This window comes from Solanum pennellii, chromosome 6 (genome assembly GCF_001406875.1).
Source record: "Solanum pennellii chromosome 6, SPENNV200".
Taxonomy (NCBI): Eukaryota; Viridiplantae; Streptophyta; class Magnoliopsida; order Solanales; family Solanaceae; genus Solanum; species Solanum pennellii.
The window spans coordinates 53744880-53767903 of NC_028642.1; the positions used below are offsets into that span (position 1 = coordinate 53744880).

Consider the following 23024-nt stretch of genomic DNA (forward strand, 5'->3'; position numbering starts at 1 on the left):
TATATATATATATATATATATATATATATATATATATATATATAAGAAAAAATTTTAAAAAATAGTAATAAGCTATAAATATAATAAATTTAATGCATTGAAAATGACTTTAGCTATTGTTTAATAAGGAGAATAAGAATAGTGTTAAACGTTATGTATAAGTAATATTGATTTTAGTTATGATGATATTATTTATTATGCAGTATTTAAATTGGTATATTAATAATAACGTACGTTGCATAATTATTTTTTGAAAAGGAATTGGTTTACTAAAATACTCTCCACCAATATCAAGAAAAAGATTTGGAAAAGGTTTTGACGGGTAATTATGACTTTAATCATGCTAATACATGTTTTAATACCCCTTACATTGTTAATATAATGATTTACATTGTTTAATACCTAAAATATAGAGTGTCATTAATTATATATAGATTGAAAAAAATATATCAAACAAAGTATTAGTTATATACAAAATGAATACATGCATTTTCTCTTTTAATGCATCTTAATGTAATATGAATTCTCGTTTTTAAAACTGAACAAGAAAAAATAGATATTTATATTTAGTTTAATGAACTGAAAAAAATAAACGAATCGAGCAATATACTTCAATAAATTTAGGGAAAAAGGATAAATATATACCTTTCAACTTTGCGATTTCAAGAGAATATATCCATTATTAAAAAGTGATACATATATACACTAGACGTTTAACAAATGATATATACCTTGGTTTTAATAAATATATGGTGCATATTTACCCTTTTCGTTAACCAAATTTTTTTAAAAAATCTAAAGTTAAACTTTTTGAATTCAAAAATATCAGGTGACTTTAAAATTTTTTATACATATTCCTTTTTTTATTCAAATTCAATCCAAAACTCTTTTTATGACCGAGTAGAAAAGAGATTGAATTTTCTTTTATTTTCCTCAATTATGTGGTTATTTTGAAATTAACATATCAATTTTAGATTGTTCTTTTTTCCATTCAATAAATATAATTCTGTTAATTAAAAAAAGTGTACTTACTAAACAGTGTATATATATGTATAATTATTTTACTTTTTTTAACGAGGACTATATCCGCTTTAAATGCTAGTTGAATAGTTATTTTTGCCTCTTTAAAGCTGTTCTACTGCAGACCTCAGTTTGCACTTGCATGGAACACACACATCTTTTGAAATATACTTTTACTATTGTGCTTATACATAGAATTATTAAAAGAAAAACTGTACATATATTTTTTAATAACTTTTTGTTAAAAAAAAATATAACACCCTTTTAACAGAATCATCACGTCATAAGCTAGATCCTACATATTTACATATTATATATATTAAGAAAAGAATAAAAATAAATTAAAATTAAAACTAAAAAGAAAAAAGAGCATATATAAATTTTTTTATATACTTTAACAACCACGTGATTTTCTACCTATTAAACACGAAATAATCATGGATCTGTTTATTAAGAGATTATTTAGACTATATAAAGAAAAAAAAACAACTGGATCTGTCGAGTTTATAATTATGTTGTAAAAAATTATTCATTTAAGTGGTTTCTGCATGCAGTTTAGTTAAACTAATAATATTATTTTACATATAAATACCCACATAAGAACAAAAAAAAAACAGTAGGTCCCTATATATATATTTAACACATAAAATATCACCAACAAAAAGATATCAAAAAGTCAAAATGAATAGAAAAAAAAATTCCAATCTCTAATTGAAGATCAAGAGTATAAGAGCATATTTAATTAAATTTAAAAAGAGATATATGAGCGGAATAAGAGAATCAGGGACGGCTCAATAGAATTAAAGACGAAGGAGTACGTACCAGGAATCATTGGCATATTCAAAGAGTTTTCCTTTAGTGGAAAAAACAATCAAACCAACCTCAGCATCACAAAGCACAGAGATCTCATGGGCTTTCTTCAGCAAACCAGATCGACGTTTCGAGAAGGTAACTTGACGGTTAATTTTGTTTTCTATTCGCTTCAACTGGACTCTTCCTCTTCCCATTTTTTAGGATAATTTTAATAATTTTTCGATTCTATGAATAATTGTTGTTGTAATATATATATCATATCAAATGGAGACAGAGGGAAGAAAAAAAAAGAAGGGTGTGGAGTAGTGTTTCTCTGTTTGGTATCTGAAATAACTTTTGTTGGGCAAAATATCCCAGATGTGGAAGAGAGAGAATATAGTGGTATTTGAAAAACCAGAGCGGTTTCGTCAAATGTGTTGTCGATTTTTGATTGGACAAAGAAGATGGATTATTTGTTATGTGTCTCAATAAAACCCACAAGTTTTTTTTTTTGGTACAGTAGACAATAGCCGTGCGCATCTTGTAGCCAGGTGATGCGAAACAATGGAGTAACGCCCACCATCTTTTTGAAATTTCCGTGAAAATAGTAGTTTCGTCACGAATTAAAATTTGATAAATATTATTATACACTCACAATCACTGTGTCTTTTAAATAAAATACTTTCTTCGTTTAATATTAATTGATTATTTTCTTTTTTATATGTATATTGAAAAAAAAAATTATAAATAAAAAGATGATTTTGCTAATTCCACACGTATTACTTTTAGTATGATGATAAATTAATATTGAACTTTGAGGGAGTAGATTATTTGTTAATACTGCTAAAAAATATGATGTAGTAAATGAAGTTGGTATAATAAAAAATATTAATAGGGAATGCTTCACTCAAAATGAGGCCTTATATAGCACGATTTTCTTTTTTTGGATGATAAGATTATATATATTATAGTTAGGGAATTACATGGCTTTGAGACCTATTGGCTTCCACATATTTTTCATAGTTAGCTATTACAGCTACATTATCAAAACGTGCTAATTTATTACGAAGTGTTCTTAAAACTAGCCTAGTAGATATTACTCTCTTCTGATCATCTTTTACTAGCGCCATAGTATGCTCGGAGGGGTAGACAGTATAGTAATTTGGAGGACGGTGTTAGCGTGGTACCTAGTCTTGATAAAAACTTTGCTTAGTGGCATATATAACTTAAGACTAATGTTTTTATATAATTGGTATAGTTTAATTTATGATTCCATTCTGTTTAATTTGTATGATTGTATATTTAAAACTTAATTTCTATAACAGTTTATAAAATTTTGTATTGCTATTAATTATGTTTTTTAAAATAAAACAAAAAAAAATTAATAAGGAAGTATGTTATTTTTATTCGGACATGATTATTCATAAACTGGGATAAAGATTTATAATAGATTGTAGGGTATATCTTATATTTAGGTATTTCATTTTCTTATAATTTTTATCAGCTGTATATAAGTTTCAATGGTTTAATTTATTGTAGTAGTAGGTTATTGTTGGTGCTTCTGTTGAATAAATAACAAAATCAAGCATTATGGGTATATAGTTGTTTATAATTTCTTTGATACGATGGTACAAAATTATCTTTATGACTCGAGGGGGGATGTTTGGTAGGCAATATTTGGAGGAATATTTCAATATTAAATTTTAAATAAATTTATATTTCACTCTGTTCTTAATTATTTGTTCATATTTCATTTTAAAATTGTCTCTAATTATTTGTGAAAATTTTAAATTTTTAATTCATCCAATTCATAATTGATAAAAATAAAACGATAAATCACTAAATCAATTATTCTTTTTAAATAAATATGTTATTTATAAATTAAATAAATATTTAAAAATAAAAAATATTATATTTAATTGATAATATATCAATCAAACACAATATAAATTTAATTCGCAAAAATCAAAGCGTAAAGTTAACCAATTCATTGGCTGGGTGGATAGCAGTCGTTTGTATGGACAAGAATTAATGTACGGCTAATACTATTGGTTAATTTATTGAGCAAATTGTGTGGTCCAACTGGATATTGACTCTCTTATCCCTTTCCTTTTCCTTTTTTAATTTTTCACTTTTCATCCCATAGTAATTGTTATTTTTTAAAGGCCTAAGTCATCTCCGGCCACTCAAATTTATCCGGATAATTTATTTAGACACGTTAATTTATTCTTGTATCAATTGAACACTTTATTTGTTTAAAAATCATTCACACAAAATGTTGACATGGCAAAAAACGTGTAATTCACTTTCCTTGAGCGCATTAATTTATTAAAAATAATATTTTTCTTTTTTTTTCTTAATTTATACCCCTAAGTTAATTTTAAAAAAAAATTAACAAAAAAGAAGAACAATTGTCTTTTTCTTCCCTATTTCTATCAACCCCACCCCACCCCCCATACCCATGCACCCGTGGTTGTCTTCTTTCCCCACCATTTTAATGATTTCAAAATTCTTAGCATCAGTGGTTATCTTCTTCCCCCACCATTCTAATGGTTTCAAAATTCTTAGCATTTTGTTTCATTTATAAATTTTTCGGAGAGATTTTTTTCCCCATCTTTCTCTACCTAAAAAACGAGATGAAGTAAAAAGTTATAATTAATAAAAAAGCTGATGAAAAAAAAAATTATCGGGTTAAAGATGGAACTCTACAGGGAGGGGAGGGTCGCCATTAATGGAATTAGAGGGAAATGTATGTTTTGGATTCCGGTTGAAGGCAGGGAAGTGGGCGTTTAAGTTTTACTTCTTTTTTTTTTTCATTTTTTTTACTTTAAAATATTTTATTTTTTTTTACTTTATAATATAATGTTTAAATAATTTTTTGGATTAAAAAATAACACATGTCATTATTTAATTGGTCAAATTGACATGTCAGCGCGAGTGTATTTCACACATTCTCTATTTTTTGTTTATTTTCAAAAAAATGTTCAAATGGTTCAAATTCAGAATGATGGAAGTGTTCGATAGGTAGTACGTCTAGTTGAGGTGTCTAAATGAATAATCGGGACAAGTTTAAGTGGCCGCATATGACTTTGACCTTTTTTAAATGTGCATTGGATAAATTTATATATATATGTATATATATATATATATAGTAAATTTATAACTAGCTAGGTAAATACAGTTCAGTTGAGAAAGAGTCAATTAGGGAGATTGAATTTTTTATTTCTCTTATGGGATAACTTGCTTATCAATTCAGTCACTCTGGTAGATTCTCGCTTACATATTATTACGTAGTAGTATTTAAATATTTTTGATTCGAGCAATTTATTTTATATTTAAAAAAATTATGACAAAGGGAATATGTAATCATTATTTTTTAGGTGCGTACAGAATGAATATTGTTCATGTACGTTAGCTTATCACAAATCAGTCTAGAGAGGTGAATCATACAAAAGTTATGTGTGATGAGCTCGACCTAGAAGGTAGCTCCTTTATATCACTGTCAAGGTGATTCGAACTTAAGATCTTCATTATAAGCCCCAAATTAAACTGTTTGAGCCACCCCCAATGATTTTTACCGTTACATTTAAACATGTAAAATTAGGACTATTTATCGTTAACAAATTCTTTTATAGAAAAAAAAACTTTATATTAATATACTAATTTCTTTCAAATATAACCGAGACATATAATATAGGTAATGATAACTTTTAATATGCTTACATACATTAATAGATCTAGTTTTTGTCAAAGGTCTTTTTAGTTTGGTACTCTAATTAGTATGTTAGTGTTGCAACAAAAAAATAAAAATGAGATTTTGAGAACCCATTAAACCTGAAAAGACAAATTATACTTGCAGATAACAAAATAAAAATATGAATAAATTCACATATAGCAACGATTAATCTAAGTAAATATATAGAGAGAGAATATTTCTTTGACTTGACCCATATTTATGACAAAAATATGACGAATATTAAATCATATCAATACTAAGAAAGAAATGCAAGTTAAAGTGTTTTAGTGTGAATATTATGTTGAAATTTGAGCTCTTTAAAATCGTAATTTGATATGTATTTTGCTTAAAAATAAAAAATTGTGAGTGACAGCCCCAAGAATTCAAAATTGGTCTAAGCTAATTTTGAGAATTTGAAAATCAAAATTTTAAAATTAAATAAGTTTTTTTTATCAAAAAAAATATTTGAAGATAAATTTACAAAATGTTTGGACGAAACAATTGCTTAATTTGTTGTGCTAAAGCGTACAAGACAACAGAAATATATTGTCTGCTGCAGATGGAATCTCTAGCACGAAATCAGCCCCTTTGTCCAAATCCCATCATTTTATTTTTTGTTGTGTTATTTTCGGATCTTTAAATAAAATATTTCTAGTCTACTAATAAAAGACATAAAATTAGAAAATAAATTTATAAAAGGCCAATCAATCTTTTTGCATCATATAACTTAAAATTAGAGACAAATGTAAGTGGTTTAAACTTTAAACTATAAAAATTGAGTTTTTTTAAGTTCTAACATACATTAAAGGCTCATTTAATTGAGTAGTATAAAAGTTATCTGAAATTTTATTTTAGGATTGTCATCTCATTTTTTGATATGTGTGATTGAAATAATTAATCTCGAAATAAATTATTTAATAATTTTATTTTAAAATAATCTTATTTTAAAATTAATTATCTCTTATCTTTCGTACTATACGAACACTCAAAACAGTAGAGGCACATGATACATGAATAAACGCACAGATCAATATGGAAAAGAGCAAAATAGGAAGAATTTTACTGTACAACACAGTAAAAAATAGTGAATGAGAAATTTTATTAACAGTGTTCAAAATTTAATATATACTTCATCCGTTTTATTTTATGTGACAATATGTGATTCGGTACGGTATTTAAGAAATAATGAAGACTTTGAAATGATTATCAAATTGCCCTTCAAAAAAGTAAACTCACTTTTCTCTCTCTTCGTAATTAAGTGGGATCAACAAAGATAAAAAATGAATTGTACCTTTAAATACTTACCATATAAGAAAATTTGACATTCTTTTTGGGACTGATAAAAAAGAAAATAGTGCCCATAAAATGAAATGTAGAGAATATATAAATATTTTTAACATATATACCTTATAAAAATGTTTATATATATACTAGTATTTTTGACAAAGAGCGTCCAACTGGCCATAGTAAATTCAAAAGAAGAAAGTAAAAAGATAGAACATAAAGGGTAATTGCCAATAGATTGGTGTGGGCTGGTTAGTAATTAAAATTCCTTTTTGTGGACATATATTAAACTTTTTTACTCCATAAAAGTAAAAAGGGCACAAGTATTGTTGTGGTCTCTGTGGTCCATGAAATTATTATTATTTAAGCCAAAACTTTGGTAGTTGTAATGCTAAAAGGGGGTACTAATTTTTTTTAATGTTTTTTTTTGTCTTTTTGTCTCTTTTCTACTTTTGACTAATTGTTTGGTCAAATGAAGTAAGAATATGAGGCATTTAAGCTTGTCTAAACATGGAACTGACTTGTATTTGTAGTACCTTTCACTTTCTTGCTTTATTTATCAAAAACTTGATAAATTGGATTCTTTCATTTTAGTGCAATTGAAGGATGGATTCAATTGATATTAAATCAAAGTATTGCAATAGATAACTTTTTGATAATCAACGTGTCGTAAGTAAATTCCGATAGATTCATAACAGTAATTACTAGTAATCTTACTTAATGATAAACACATATACTACCTACTTTATTAGACTTTTGGCGATTAAATATTCTATATTTATCGAATAAAATTGAAAGACGTCTATGCAATATAACAACTTCATTACCTCAAAGTGCTATAAGGTTTTCTTCTTCAGAACGTTACATTATTTTACGTTCTCATATATCCAACTAAAGTCAATCATGATATTGATTTTTGCATTCATTTGTGATATTCTAATTAGATTAATTCTCTACCCCTCTCTCTATATATATTACCTTAGTGGGGCCTTATAAGTTCAAACTAGGAAACATATACTTTCACCTTAATTATTTGTTTTGATAAAGGCACTCAAATAGATATATGTGTTCTCTTTTGGAAAATATATACAACATTCATTTATTTGATCAAGACACCAAAAGAAGTTAAAAGTAAAATAAAAAATAAAAAAATTAACTAAACCTTATATGGCCTACCTAATTATGAATTGACAGTTAGGATAAGATAATAATTGTTATTATTATTCCTACTAAATGCATGTGTCTCTCTTTCTCTTTCTAATTATGTGTCCAAACTCCAAATATATACCATGAAGTTTATTACATTAGATTAAATGCCTTGTTATATACTCTATGATTCAATATTCACATAAAATGCCCCTAGCTAACTTTTAGGAGATCCACAAGATCTAATTCTTATACCTAGTTACTTATATCTTGTAACTACTATCAATAGTTAATATATCTAATTAGGAATGTGCTTAGTGCTTAGAATCCTATTAATCAGGTAACAAATTTTCACTTTTAAAAGATTAGCACCAAAACCCAAAAAATAAACAAAATCAGATTGTTATGTATTGTAATTAAAAATTATATTTAATAATTGATTAATAGTAGATTTAGGTATTGTAATTTAGGATTGTGAAGACAATATTAATGTGATTTTTCTTTTAAAATAATATACATATGTATACATAATATATACACATTATATATAATCGATTGTATATATAATTTACTTAGGTCATGTTTGGTAAACTAAACAATCGAGTGGTATATATTGTAACTATGCCTTCTAGATTTAATAGATTGGATATGAATAGGGTGGTTGTTGAAGGCTTGATAAAGCGCAATATCAAACTATCATTGTAAAATTGTTATTTCACAGAGTAGAATGAATGAGCGACGTTAAAATTCACAATTTATGCCTCTTAGGCTACTCCTTTATGTTTATATTCCTAACCAAATAAGGTCCGAGTATTCATTAAGATAAATAGCATGGTAAGATAAAAAAAAATCATAAAATTAGTTGCTTGGGAATTGACTTTTTCTAAGGAAATGAAAAACAAATGTTCTTCCCATGGAACATGATATTGAAGCATAGGTATTAAGGGCAATGTAATAAAAGTGCCCTTTTTTTTAGTAGCTGCATAAAAAGCTACTAGCTATTTTGAGCTCTTGCATCTTGATATACAAAGGTCTATAAGAATGATTTTTTTTCGTAACAGCTATTGATGACTTATTTAGAATGACTAAGTTGTTTTTACTTAAACACAAATATGATATATGTGTTATGTAAGGGGTCGTTTGGTAGAGTATATAATAACAATGCAAAATAGGGTGTATTAGTAATACTTGCATTACTAGTGCTTGCATTAGTAATACTTGCATTAGTTATGTCTGCATTATTTCTTATATACTGTTTGGTTTGATGTATTAGAAAAAACAAATCTTGCATAATTTCTATTTAAAAAGTATATGTTTACAAAAATACCCTTTACACTTTATTTCTTTATATACTTTCTTTGCAACAAGGTTCTTTGCTAAAACATCAAAAAAAGATTTCTTTGCTAAAACATTATTTCTTCCTATTCTTCTTCTTTTTCAAATATAAAATTAAAAAGTTGTTACTACATTGAAATAAGATTAAAAAAGAAAAAGAAGAAGAAGATGTCAAACATCTTCACAATTTTGCCACCATAAGTCCAAAAGTTCAACTTATTCATATGCAAAGGTAGGGATCCTTAGTTTTCATCCAAGAAGCTGTATTTTCGCAGAACACATAATCTTAAGACACACGTACGAGCTAATCAACTCGTCTGAGAGGGGGGATAAGTGCAGATACTGCTGCTGAACGGGCAGAAGATGCTGCAAACCTTCCTGACAGAGAAGTGCTTGAAGATCCTAACGTGGTTTGTCGACCACCCTGTATAATTGGAAGATGCATATTGCTAGGTAAAAGTAGAATATCAATGTAAAATCATATTACTTCTTTGCTGCAGTAAACTATCATAAAAGAAATCATAAGGAGTCATTCAAAGTTTGCGTACCTCAGGGAGCAGATTGTTTGGTGATACTTGTCTGCTATTTTTGTTGGCCTCTTGTGGAGTCCTCGGATGAGACCAAGAAGGAGAAATCTGATAAGTAGGTAAAAATGAACCATACCCGCCAAATCTCGACCCTGTCAATATATGCAAAGTCAACAATCATCAGCTCATGGCATAAGCCTTGTCACTGTTAAACTTGTGCTTCTGGGAATACCCTATTTCCAGTATTACATACCCAGATTCTCAGCTGAAACTTCACCTTCAAAATCGCTTTGAAAATGTCCCAAAACATTGTAAAGTTTCTCATCCTTGACAGAGTAAGAGATAGATATATGAGAAACTGGAAGAGAGTAGCTATGAGAGGTCGTAATGCAGTTATCACTAATACACAACACCTGCCAGAATACTTACACCGACTCACTAACTAGCCCCTAAACCAACTCTAGATAGAGAAGTTATAAGCAAAAAATAGAATGAGAAAACGCAGGGTTTCTCTAACATCACAGTATACTTGATAAGGCCTCTTATTAAGATTTGGTTTTATAGAATGAGAAAATGCAGGGTTTCTCGTTATCAAGTTTCTCTCGACATGATAAGGCCTCTTATTAAGATTTGGTTTTATACAGTCAATTATATCGAGCAAACAGAGACATACACAACAAACAATACATAGATTGATCAAACAACATTAGCTACATACTAGCAAACTAGAAAATAAAAAAATAGACAAAATGAACCAATTGCAATTGAACTTAAAAGAAAAATGGTTCAATCTCAATTGTAAATCCATAACAGTGATAATCAACACAACTAAACAGAAAATAAATAAATAAATAAGAAAACTCACAAGGTAAGATAGAGAAACATCAGGGTTAATGGTTGAATCATTCTTCTTATAATTATCATAACTGTAAGCCTCTCCTTCTTCAAGCTCAGTTTCCTCCATTTCTACTCCACCATCAAACCCTAAACCTATCCCCTTCCTTCCATCTCTACTCCAACCAGAAATCATTCAAATAAATACTCCAATCCAACCAAAAAAAAACCAAAAATTCAAAGATTTTTCACTTTTCACACACCCAAAAACCTCTACAAAACTTCACACAAATTCCCTACCCATTCACCAATGTTCCAAATTTTCTCAACTTCACCAATCGAGATCGCAGAAAAACAGCACAAATTCACCAACATCAGCTGACCTTTATCAACAAAAATTAAATTAAATTAATCAAAATCCAACAACAAAAATGATTAAATCAATAAAAAAAAACTGATACAGATTCAAAAAAAATGATAATTCAGATTATTCTGGAATGTTAAAGCTTGGATCGCCCCTACTAAAGCTCAAAACTATGAGCAAAGAGAGAAAATAAAAATGAAGAAAAAGATGTTGAAAAATACAGATTTTAATGAAAGATAAGAGTACTAACCTTATGAAGATGAGCAAACAATGTTTGATTGAGCAAAAGGAAGAAAAACCTACTCTTGAATTTTCATTGACAAAGTACAGAGAAGATGAAACAAGTACTATGGAAAATATTTTTTTAAAGGGCTTTGAGGGTATTTTTGTAATTGCATAATCTAATGCAAGTGTAAAAATGCTATGTATTACTAATACCAAAAATTTATCCGTATTAGTAATACACAACTTAATACACAATATTGTGTATAACTAATGATTGCATTAGTTATACATGACCAAAAAAAATGTAACAAACAATGTATTACTAATACACACACCTAATACATGTATTATTTTTCCTAATACACTCTACCAAACGACCCCTTAGGGACTTCTGAACTTATCTTTTCTCTCAATTTTGAACAAAAATTAAAATATCATAACATATAATGGACTGAGTTTGCCAACTCTATATGCAATTCTAATGTTTAAATAATTAGGTATAGTTCACTAAATCTTTTGTGTTTATACCACTCGAACTATTCTATTCTCTAAAAAAAAAGATATATACTGTTTGATTCATTTAATCACGTATTCTTTGTTCATAAAAATGTTGAATTCAAAAATAAAAAATAAAAACTTTTCATTCAAAATTGTTGGGAAGAGTAATCAAGTTTCATTTTTTAGATGTATTTTCTAAGTAAATTTCATTGTGTTGATATTCCTAGAAAGTCTAGTACTACAACTACTGATCAGACTACTGCTAATACAAACTCAACACTTCAAATAATAAAATATAGTTAAAACTCGAAAGCTCTAAATAATTTAATTTTTGTTATTAAAATTACTATCGACCAATTAACATCAAGATCGTTTAGAACCAAAATATCACCTTCTCTGGGACGAAAAGATTTTATTATCCGTCAAGATTTCTTTATAAGCTAGTAGACCACATTATTTATGATCACCTGCCTCTTATTTATCATGTTTTTATTTATGTTATTTCTTAGGGTAGTAATTTTTTTTTTCTACAATGAAGCTGTTAAGGATTTAATTAAGATGAGTGTAAGAAAAACTGAAAAAAAAAGTATTTTGAAATAATAGTGCTTGGGAAGTAATTTCAGAGTCAGTTAACTATTGAATACAAGTGGGTCTACAAAATAAAATAACAAATCTATTGGGAAGTAGAAATGTTTTTAAGGCCATGTTAGTGGTAAAAGGTTGTAGTCAACAAGAAGGGGTTGACTATAAAAATATTTGGAAAAAGCTCAAAAATACTTTTTAGCTTTGATTTATAATTTAACTTTATTTTCGCCATTAATATGAAATTAATTTTACCTTTTCGGTTATATATATTTGAGGTATTACTTCTATATAATGAAATGAATACTGAATATATATTCTATCTTGACAAGAAAGATAATTCTATATCGTACACTTTAAGAGATACAATTGTTCTTTCAACCATTATAATTTCTTTTGACAATGCGAATTTTGTGAGTTATAAATCTATCACTTCAACATAACTATTTTGTAATATAAATATTTGTGTGTCAGTATATATTATAAATAGGTGTTAGAAAGAAAAAAAATATATATACGACGCCTTATGAGAAAGATATTGTGAGTTAAAATTATACATGTGATTGGTTTATATGGTAGGAGGAGTACATAGATTAACAAAAATTTTTGTTGTTTATTATTTAAAAACGTAAATGTGGAGTAATTTGTTCAGTGCATAGCCATAAATAATGACTCATTTAGAGAATATTTGCTGCTATAAAATATAAAAATTAGCTATATTTGATAAATATTTCAAGATATAATTACATAATATTCGTTTAGGCCCAAGCCCATAATCCAATCACCCGATGGTTTTCCATGACCGTTAATTTTACGGAATTGCCGTAATTTTTTTTGAAAAAATTATATAAATTAATACATTTTAAAAAATAATATTGATTTTATTGATATTTTTTATTTATTATCATTTGTAGCAAGATTGTCATAAATTTGTAATATGTATTAAAAGTGAATTATGTATCCAATATATTTGAATTATAATTGCTTTTGAAATATATTATATTTGTTTGGTAAAAAATTTATCATATTGTATATAATTGTATTAAAATGTTTGATAAATATATCATGCATTATTAAAACTTGTATTACATGTGAATAATAAATTATTCTTTGTAATATGTATTGAGCTTGTATTATAAATGAATTAAAAGTGGTTAATTGAAAAAAAATAGTGCTTTTTATTATTTTGTTTTCTATTTTTGTTTTTCACTGATCTCTCTCCCCTCTCTGAGTTTTTCTCTGTCTAGGGTTTTAACACAGAAGAGGACTTCAATCAAAATTCTCGAATGCTAAGCTAAGCTTGCTAGGTTTCATTTCAGATCTTCAAAATCAGTTTTACGGGACCTGCTATTTCGCTATTTGGTATGCATTTAATTGTTTTGTGCGTAAATTCTTTACTGTTGTAGTTTTATTTATGGGCATATTCATTACTGTCACTTGAAAATGCTTGAAAGCTAGAAGGTGAATTTTGTTGGATTTTTAAGCTTACGAATTTGGGATTGAGATGCAGTTGATTGATTTATTATTTGCTTTGTGGGAAGTTTGAATCTTCTTTGATAATATGAAGTGTCTTGCTTGCTTGCTTCTGAGGGCAGCTTTAGTGGAAGCTTTGGAGAAAAAAAACGGGGAATAGATTGGTTCTCGAGTAAGTAAGTTGGTGTTTTAAGTGTGTTATATTTTTTTGGAGTTGTTATTTTAAGGGGGCTGAAAGGTGTCCTTAGGGTGTTTGTAGTTAGAGATTAAGGTTAAACTTTTCCTTTCGATGTAATTTTGTGAAATATGAAAGCTGCCAACTTTGTGGACATTCACGTATTCTTTTGTCTTTATGTTACTGAAAGTGTATAAGCAGTCTAGATAGTGGTAATAGGCTTTAATGGGAAAAAAAGAAGAATGCACGAGCTGGTCGTGACCTAAATAAGCTAAAGTTTGTTCGTGACCTATATAAGCTAAAGTTTGTTCAGCTAATCGCTACCGACTTTTATAAATTGGAGGAGGGAAGTATCCCTTTGAAGTCCAATTCCTCTAATTTGGAAGTGTAGTATCAATGCTGAGGTTAGCTTATTATAGTCTCTGTTTTTGCATTGACTTCTGCTTTCTTCTCTTTCCCTTTTTTCTTTTGCTTCAGTTCTGTATATGCTTGCAAGGTAAGAGAAATTTGTGTTTTTGTCTTTTCCACTGGAATTATATTTCTTGAGTCTTTGAATTGTTACAAAGTTGCATTTTGTGTTTGTAGGTGCTGCTGTGGATGACTTAAGTTGGTGATCAGCACGTGGGAACTCTTAGAACCGGTGGGACCATGAACTCCAGATTTATTAATTCTATTGGTAGCTAGCTGTTTGAGATGTATGGTCAGGGTAACTACGCAACTCAAAGTGGTCAAAATGATAACATGCATAGGCCTCAAATGCAACAGTGGTCTCCTGCCTCTGGCCCCCCTCCTCCTCCTCCTCCTCCACCTGCTGCTCAGGCCTCACGTCCACCTATATTTCCACATGGTCATCCACCAGGACCACCCCAAGTTGGTCAGCATGGCCCTCCTGCATATCAGCATGCCCATCCTGGTGTAGGTCACCCTTGTCCACCTTTTCCAGTTCCAACAAGTGGCAGTGATTCTACTCAATTTTATCCGCTACTCCCTCCTCCTCCTCCTCCTCCTCCATCTGCACAAGTTCATGTAAGCACATCAATTCTGCAATCTCACCAAGTCCCTGTGCAGCATTCCCAGTGGAATTTCAGTATGCATCATGTTCCACCTTCAAAAGCCCCGACTGCTCCTAGAGTTCTTCCACCTCCTCCACCACTAAGTCAAATGCCTTATAGAGGTTCTATTCGTCAGCCATCACCAGACAATATGCAAGTTTTTCTTCATAATCTTCCTCGACCGTCACCACCACCACCACCACCTAATTTGCAGAACTATGGTTTTTTCACACCTTCCCAATTTGACCCCACCACACATTCGAGAAACCATGATTCTCATGTACAACCTGCAGTTTCTGGTCCTCGGCCACCTTTGCCACCTTCACCTCCTGGGGATCCGCCTCTTCCACCATCTTCACCACCTCTTATATCTACCACTGCAAATGCTAATAGTGCTAAAGATGAGGGGTCGTCTGAGCTCGATGGAGGGATTGCTTACAGCGAAGGTATACCAGTAAATAAGAATTTAGACTCGGATCTTCCATCTTCTCCTCATAAGCCTGTATCATTAGCATTTCCAGGAGAAGTCTCATCAGTTCAACTTATTAATTCAATAAACCCAGCTCCGTCTCATTCAGCTGTTGATTCTGATATGGAGATAGAAGGTTAGTGTAATATATCCTGTTTGTATGCATCAAGTGTTGATTTTCTTTTTCTTAGTGCTATTTTATGCTACTTGTATCCCAATATATGGGTGTAGTTTGTCCCAGTGTAAAAATCATGAGAATAATAACAAATGTGAATTGTTTAGTATTCGTTGAGGGAAACGTGGCCACATATTGTATTTGCGCTATTGAAATATAGAAATTGAATAGGTCCGTCCTAGATTTTTTGGGATACATAAAATGTATTAAAACTTTCTAAGTGTATAGCATTTCAGGAGAGAACAAACTGACTAACTATTTGGAGAAGTCAGCATTTTATGGCAAGGATTCTAGCGTATGTTTCCTTTGGAAAATATCATTGCTTCTAGTTATTATTTGGACTCTTCCTTTTGGGTAAGGTTTTCTTCAGTCTTATTTTCTTTTGTGCTAGTCTAGATCCCTCAACTACAAGGACCTTTGCTCATATTTGAAAGACAGATAGTGGATACCAATCAATTGCAATGGTTCAAATGCAGGGAGAACCAATCAGTTGTTATTAGTTGTCTTCAATATCATCTCCCATGCCTAGTATAACAGTGGAAAAGTAAAACATGGAAGTTTAAGAGGACTCCTTACTAGAGCGCCACATGCAGCAGCAGGAGTCCTAACTGTGGTTCTGATGTGTATTTAGAAAAAGAAAGAGAAGTGAGTTTCTTGCTATTTCAGTTATAAAGAATGTGAGGTTATTGAACTACGTTTTTGGAGTTGTTGATTGCATTGTCAAGAAATTTATCAAGCTCTATTTCACCCTTGCCACTTCAATATATGCTTGTTTCCTTTGCAACCTGGTCACTGAATCCTTTGCATTTCTTTATTACTTAGAAGTTTCATTTAACCTGATTGACTAGTGTGAAAGTTGTATTGTATGGTTGGAACTCTGAAGCTATCTTGCTTCTCTGTTGGACTATCAGATGATATCACCCAGCTAGATGAAGATCTACAAATTCATCCTTTGGGGGCTGAGAAGCAGTTACAGGGTAGCTTAACTGAAGATATACTACATCAAAATTCGTCAGGCTGTGGACCTTCGGAGTCAGAGGAACAAAGGCGAGGTGAAAACTGCTTTTGCAAATAGAGGAATTAAACTGAAAATTCTATGCAAGTGACTCATGTTAAAATAGCTCTAATGTCTATAGTTCAAAAATATGTTAGGAAACTAGCACAAATGTGAAATCAAACTTCAGCTGATATGAGATAAAGACACCCCTGAAACATTTAATTGTTTAGATAAATAAATTATGCTAGTAGCTTTATTTTTTTAATTTTGCCTTTGACGACATTTTGATTTGATAGCTGGTCCTAAGTCAAGTGAAGGGGTGAGGTTGCATACGATTGATGCTAGCTTATAGATAGTTTAATCATAATGAATTCTCTTAACAATGTACTAAAATGAACCTAAATAGAGTGTAATGAATACATAGAATTCATATGTCCAACCCATCTAACTTGGCTTGAGGATAGTTCTTGATAGATTCTTAGATTTTGTCAATTTTAATTAAAAGATTATAAGATATTGACTTTCTCCAAAAATATGTTAGAGATTTTGACTTTGACGCAAAGTTGCCTCCTTTTTGTTTCTATCCTCTTACATCTTCAGTCTCTGCAGATTCTCCATATCGAGCGCCTCCAAGTTTTCATCAACCCTTCTTGGATGATCATCTGCAGATATCGACTTCCCTGGAGAAAAAATTTAGCCATCCTAGAGGATCACCCATTGATAAGGAGGTTGATCTTGAAAATGTTCACAGTCAGCTCATGGAAGCTGCCAGCCCTTTTAGGCTAATTCAAGGCTATGCTTCGGACGACAGCTTAGACAATGATAATGAGAATTGTCTTGAAAATCTTGGCCGTTTGACAGTTCCTCCACCCAGTGAAGTTGTTGCTATAATTCCCAAGACTGATACTGAAAAATCACCAATATCTTCAGTTAAACCTTCAAATTCTGTTGCCAAAGATGACCCCAAATCTTTTGGTGCTTTAAAATTTGAGGATTCCATTGATCATAGTAATGGAAATAGATTATCCTTGAAGAGTGATACTGCGCCTGAAGGACTTTGTTTGGAAAATATTTTGGACGTTAATGATAATGACAGTTTTGATATGCTTAGGGAAGATGCTAAGGACAAATCACCTACACGGAAGGTTGATGAGTTTGGTAGATTGGTTAGGGAGGGGGTCAGTGACAGTGATTCTGATGCTTCACGAAGGTATAAGCAGAGACATGGAAAAAGAGGAAGAAGCCGGAGAAGAAGCCGCTCTCCATATGATAGGAGGAGGAGGAAGAGTCCACGGAAGAGAAAGGACAGGCGGGATCGATCTCGGAGGTACTCACTTTAATTTGCCTTTTTCTATGTTTCTGCCCAGTATCTCTTCGGTTGATTTAATTTCTATTGTAGTTATGGATGATCTTAAAATTGTCAATGCTTAAACTTTGCAGCATCTCTCCAAAGAGATACAGAAGTAGAAGCAAGTCACCTTCTAGACCCGGGTCAACTTCTGGTGGTGACAAAATAAGAAGGGACAGAGGTTATCCTCAACAATGTTTTAATTTTCTTCGAGGCAAGTGTTACCATGGAGCATCCTGTCGATATTTCCATGCTGAGCCTGATAAGAGTGATAGATCAAGATCTTACAGGAGCAAAGATCAGCACCAATATCTTCCACTTATTTCAAAGGATTCCGATATGCACGATTCAAAGGATTCTCTCACACATAAAAAAATAGTGACTACACTCAAGAAACCGGTCCATAATCATGGTGGATTCAAAAGCAAGGATATTCCTGATATGGAAATGAAAGATATGAAAGAGCCTGAACCTTCTTCTGATCTCTATGGAAAAGAGAATCAAATGGGGCCTGCTGACAGTCTAGTAATTATTGCTGAAGTGGAGAAGCTTCCTGGTGATGCTACTGGGGCCATGCCTTCCTCGGTTGGATGTATGGGGATTCATCAGTCTGAAGATCATGTCTCTGATCAGATGCTCCTAAATGCAGAGGAGAAACCTCAAGAGAAATGTGATTCGTCTGTTTTGGAGTTATCATCTGTCCAGACATCATTCATGGTCCCACCTGTCCAGCTCCATCAATATGTGTCTGCTAATGATTTGCACCCATCAGATACACTCCAGGAAGCACCCTTATCAGCTCCCTTTCCTTCATTTCCACAGGCTTCAAGTAGTGCTTTTGCTCAGCAGATGCCCAGAGATCACAACTTCCCCCCACCTTTGAATTCTGCATATATTGGAAGTTCTCCTGCATATCAAACTCCATTTCCTCATCAACCATCTCCATTCGCTGTACCTTTGAGTTCCTCTTGGAATTCTCTTCCACCACGTCCAGCACAGGCACAGGCACCACTCACGCAATTTGTGAACGATTCCTCTGGGAATGCAGCTGGTGTACAACATAGTGTTCCTCGAGTACATTTTCAACCAAGTTTAGTAGTTCCAAGGAATGACTTCTACGCAAGCACATCACCTGATATTCCTCAAGTCGGTGAACGTCATGCTTTTGTGCAGACTCAACCTATCTATTCTAGGGGATCACCGAATAGACCACCAGCTTTCCTCGGCGACTCTCTGGCTCTTGGTGAGCATCCTGGTCCATCTTCTAAGAGTTATCCTTACATGCAACAGCCACATTCTGGTCCTCAGACAGCTAGTATTTCTCGACATCTTGTTGAGCCTGGAGTAAGTTCCTCTGTGTCAAGGTACACATCTGATTTATTAGACCAGAATCAAGCTCATCGCTTGCCTGATTTTGGTGGATCCAGATTTTCAAGTCATTTCAATCCTTATGCTACTACATTTGACCAGCCACTAACAATGAAATTCAGTTCGGACCCTTTAATACATGGAAGAGATATGCTCCCTAGTAGTAAATACAGTGCATTTAGTTTGAGTAATATGCCAATTGATGGCCATCCTGCAGAAAGTCTTGGTTCACGAAATATTACCCCACCATCTGCGCATAATGCTGAAGGAAAGTTCTCCCAGCCAGGTGGTAACCAGTATGATCCACTTTATGACAGCATAGAACCATCTACTAACTTACTTAAGAAGTCTGATCCTGGTCCTAAGCTTGAAGTAACTGATTACTTACTTAAGAAGTCTGATCCTGGTCCTAAGCTTGAAGTAACTGATGACTCAGGCGTTATGTTAAGGGTCAGTGGATCCAATGAACCACTGGATATGGAAGTAACCAAGGGGCAGAAAGCAGATGGAGCTATTGCATTCACCATATCTGCAGAAAATGATGAATTTGACGAGACAGCTGAGGCAGAGGTGGGTGTTGTTGAGAACAGAAGTCCAAGTGATTCCAATGATGAGGAAGATGTTCCTACAGCAGAGATAGAGATTGAACAGGTGAAGCCATCAGGGGAGAAAAATAAAAGCAAGGAATCCAGATCTATGAGGCTTTTCAAGATTTCAGTTGCTAATTTTGTGAAGGAGATGTTAAAACCATCATGGCGCCAAGGTAACATAAGCAAGGAGGTTTTTAAGACAATAGTCAAGAAAACTGTAGACAAGGTCTCTGGAGCTATGAAAAGCCACCAAATACCGAAGTCCAAGACAAAAATTGACCATTACATTGACTCATCACAGAGGAAATTAACTAAATTAGTCATGGTACGACCTCTTCTTATCTATGTTGTTTCCCAAAACCCTTTATGTGATCTACTGGTGATTTTTTAAAATTGGTAGAACTACTGGAGATATTTTAGATTTTGCCAAGGGTTTAATTAAGTTTACGTCTTGTAAACATGTTTAGTTTGATTAAATTAGTCATGGTAACCTGCCCGATCCAACTTGCTTAACGGGTTGGGTTATGATCTGTTGATGGACTTGATGAATGGGTTAAATCCAAAATTACCCATCAAATGAGTGAGTCAAATAGGCTTTTTGTGGACTCCGTGGAACCATGCTTATCGCCCTAGGCTTACCATTCTTGCCTAATCAAAACATAGTCATATTTAGAGATTGGAATAATGTACATTTGGAAGAACTTAAGCTAATAACTTTTTAGAAAAATGTGTATGCTTTTGCATTATTTTCAAGCAAGTGTTAAAAAAAGATGGAATATTGAGTGTATTAGGTTATATCACTCATATTGACCCATCTTGATCCATCTCATTTAGACCCTATCAGATTTCGTGCGGGTTGGGTTATGAGCTGATTATTGGGTTGATCCACTTTGACCCAACCCATCCATTTGCCACCTACTAGTATGACCTTTTTGACGACAAGTTCTTCATTTAATTCTTATCGGAGGAGCTAAAAGTCACTTGACTATATGGAAAGGAAACAACATCTTTTTTGTTCTTTTCTTAAGAGGTTCTTATATATACTGTTACACGTCAACCGTCTTATGTGATCTATTGGTAGTGTTTAGGTTTTGCTTATTAGCATTGAATTAAGTTTATGCCTACTGAACATTTTGCCTGTCTATAATTGATGTGGATTATTGAGTTTACGCTAGAGTGGATCTTTCGAGAATACTATGCAATATCTATAAGTAGGTGGGTGGTGGGGTTTGTTGTGAATGATTATTGGTTGTAAAGCATCCTAAAGTGAAACTGGTGGAAGACATTAGAACAAATGTAATCCTTATATAATCACTCCGATCAACATACTTCTCCAAAGCCACTCCTCTGACCAACTAGTGGTTCTTTTGCTTCCTCCTTTGGGCACCTAGTGGTGGTAGCTTGTTTTTTCTCATTTTTATGACACCTAAAGTAGATTACTTGATATTGTCTTTAGCTTATATCAGAGTCTACCAGTGTTTCTACATGATGACTCCTAAAATACTCTAATTAAGTCGGCGCCTGGACATAAAAAATGTGATATTTGAAAAAAAATAAATTAATTTGAAGTTAGGTTGAGAAAGTGTTTGAAAATTGAAGTTGTGTTTGGACATTCAACCTGAAAAGAAGTTGAAATTTTGAGAGTGGAAGAGATTTTTCACTTGAAAAACAGGTCAAAACACACCATTTAAACACATCTTAAAATATATTTTTTTTCCAAAAAATCAGTCCTATGTATAAGCAAATGCTGCTTTAAAAAAATAAGAAAATTCTAGACAAATGGCTCCTAACTTTGTCATGCTGGATTTAGTTAGAGATGAGGCAGCTAAACCCCTATGGTAAGTTGTCTATAATTCAAGATGTCTTGAGAGCAAAAATTGTGATCTACAGATGATCAAACTAAATTGCATTAGACTTTTTTGTTTCTGGTGTAAGCAAATATACTGAGAGAACATTGACTCAATTATAGACATCCTAGGATCTTCTTAGAATTAGAGTCAGTTATGTCTTTTTGAGTTTGCTGTAAATATGGTTTCAGTGCAACTCATGTACTGACTTGTCAATAAACACAAATGTTACCTTCTCAAAAAAAAAAAAAAAGTAGTACGGAAAATGAACCGTCCATCTAGGGACTACATGATAACCCTTCATTCAAGGGGTTACCTCTGAATGGATTCTGAGGTCCCATTCTTAAAAGTTGAATAAGCGGGTAAAACCCTAGGTGTGCAGCTTACTTCAGTTGTGGGTCTTGTTTGTTTTGAGACTTCAAATCTTTTTCATCTGACATCTCCAACACCATTCACCCCATGTGCTGAAGCTTACAATTCTCATAACCTAGAGACTTGGTCTGAAAGCCTTGGTTGTGTAGGATGCCCTGATTAGAAGACATTATGCAAATTTGATACCATGGAACTAACAGTTATATTTTCCAGGGCTATGTTGATAAATATGTCAAGGCATAACTGTCTCGTTGGCTGCACCAGTTGGCAACATCAGTTATTTTCTGTGTATCGTCACTATAGATGCTACTGTGAATGCATTCAATGGCGTATGCTTTGAAATGAAGTGTTCCCGACAATCAGTGATAATTGCTTTGCTGCTTATTTGGACAAAAGCTTAATATGCATGACTGCCCAAAAACATTGATGCCTGGAATTTTTCCTTGAATGAGAAACATGGTATTTCGGACTACTCTTTGGAGAGAATGGGGGGTGGAGTGTTATTACTGTACAACCAATATCTACAAAGTGTTGAGACCACAACAACATATCTAAAAGGGCAAAATGTATGTAATGTTTTGGTTTAGTATTGTTTCTTCTTAATAGATGTATTGTTGTTCAATGGGTGTTGTGTATATGCATATTAATGGCAAGCATGTTGTATTATTTCTGTGTTGACATTCTCATTTCAACTGCATAAGTGAAAAAAATTAGAAAACCATATACTGCAGATTTAAAACATTGTTCATGCTTCGAGTTCTCTTAGGTTAGCTATCATGAACCTACACTTGCACCTTTTGTTTAATACTGCAAAG

The 23024-nt window shown here is 31.9% G+C and overlaps 3 protein-coding genes across 5 annotated transcripts in view; 1 reads left to right on the forward strand and 2 right to left on the reverse strand.

The window, feature by feature from the left end:
• The window catches only part of LOC107023380 (agamous-like MADS-box protein AGL8 homolog), a 7758-nt gene extending 5541 nt beyond the window's left edge, over nt 1-2217 (reverse strand). The window contains exon 1 of one of the 3 annotated variants that reach the window (XM_027917699.1): nt 1843-2217. In XM_027917699.1, the coding sequence (XP_027773500.1) occupies nt 1843-2027 (185 nt within the window). In that variant the 5' untranslated portion in view covers nt 2028-2217. The remainder of the gene's footprint in view (nt 1-1842) is intronic. The other 2 variants (XM_015224062.2, XM_027917698.1) reach the window with 2 other exon arrangements.
• Nucleotides 2218-9320: 7103 nt separating this feature from the next.
• LOC107022755 lies at nt 9321-11392 on the reverse strand. Its single transcript, XM_015223346.2, has 5 exons — nt 11289-11392; nt 10706-11057; nt 10094-10166; nt 9862-9992; nt 9321-9737 (listed from the first exon to the last, which is right to left on the reverse strand). The coding sequence occupies exons 2-5, from the start codon at nt 10868-10870 to the stop codon at nt 9618-9620; spliced, it is 489 nt and encodes a 162-aa protein (XP_015078832.2). The 5' UTR covers nt 10871-11057; nt 11289-11392; the 3' UTR covers nt 9321-9617.
• Nucleotides 11393-13537: 2145 nt separating this feature from the next.
• Nucleotides 13538-22930, forward strand: LOC107023148. Its single transcript, XM_015223733.2, has 6 exons — nt 13538-13705; nt 14577-15648; nt 16599-16739; nt 17294-18011; nt 18125-20315; nt 22423-22930. The coding sequence occupies exons 2-6, from the start codon at nt 14685-14687 to the stop codon at nt 22450-22452; spliced, it is 4044 nt and encodes a 1347-aa protein (XP_015079219.1). The 5' UTR covers nt 13538-13705; nt 14577-14684; the 3' UTR covers nt 22453-22930.
• Nucleotides 22931-23024: the final 94 nt, after the last annotated feature.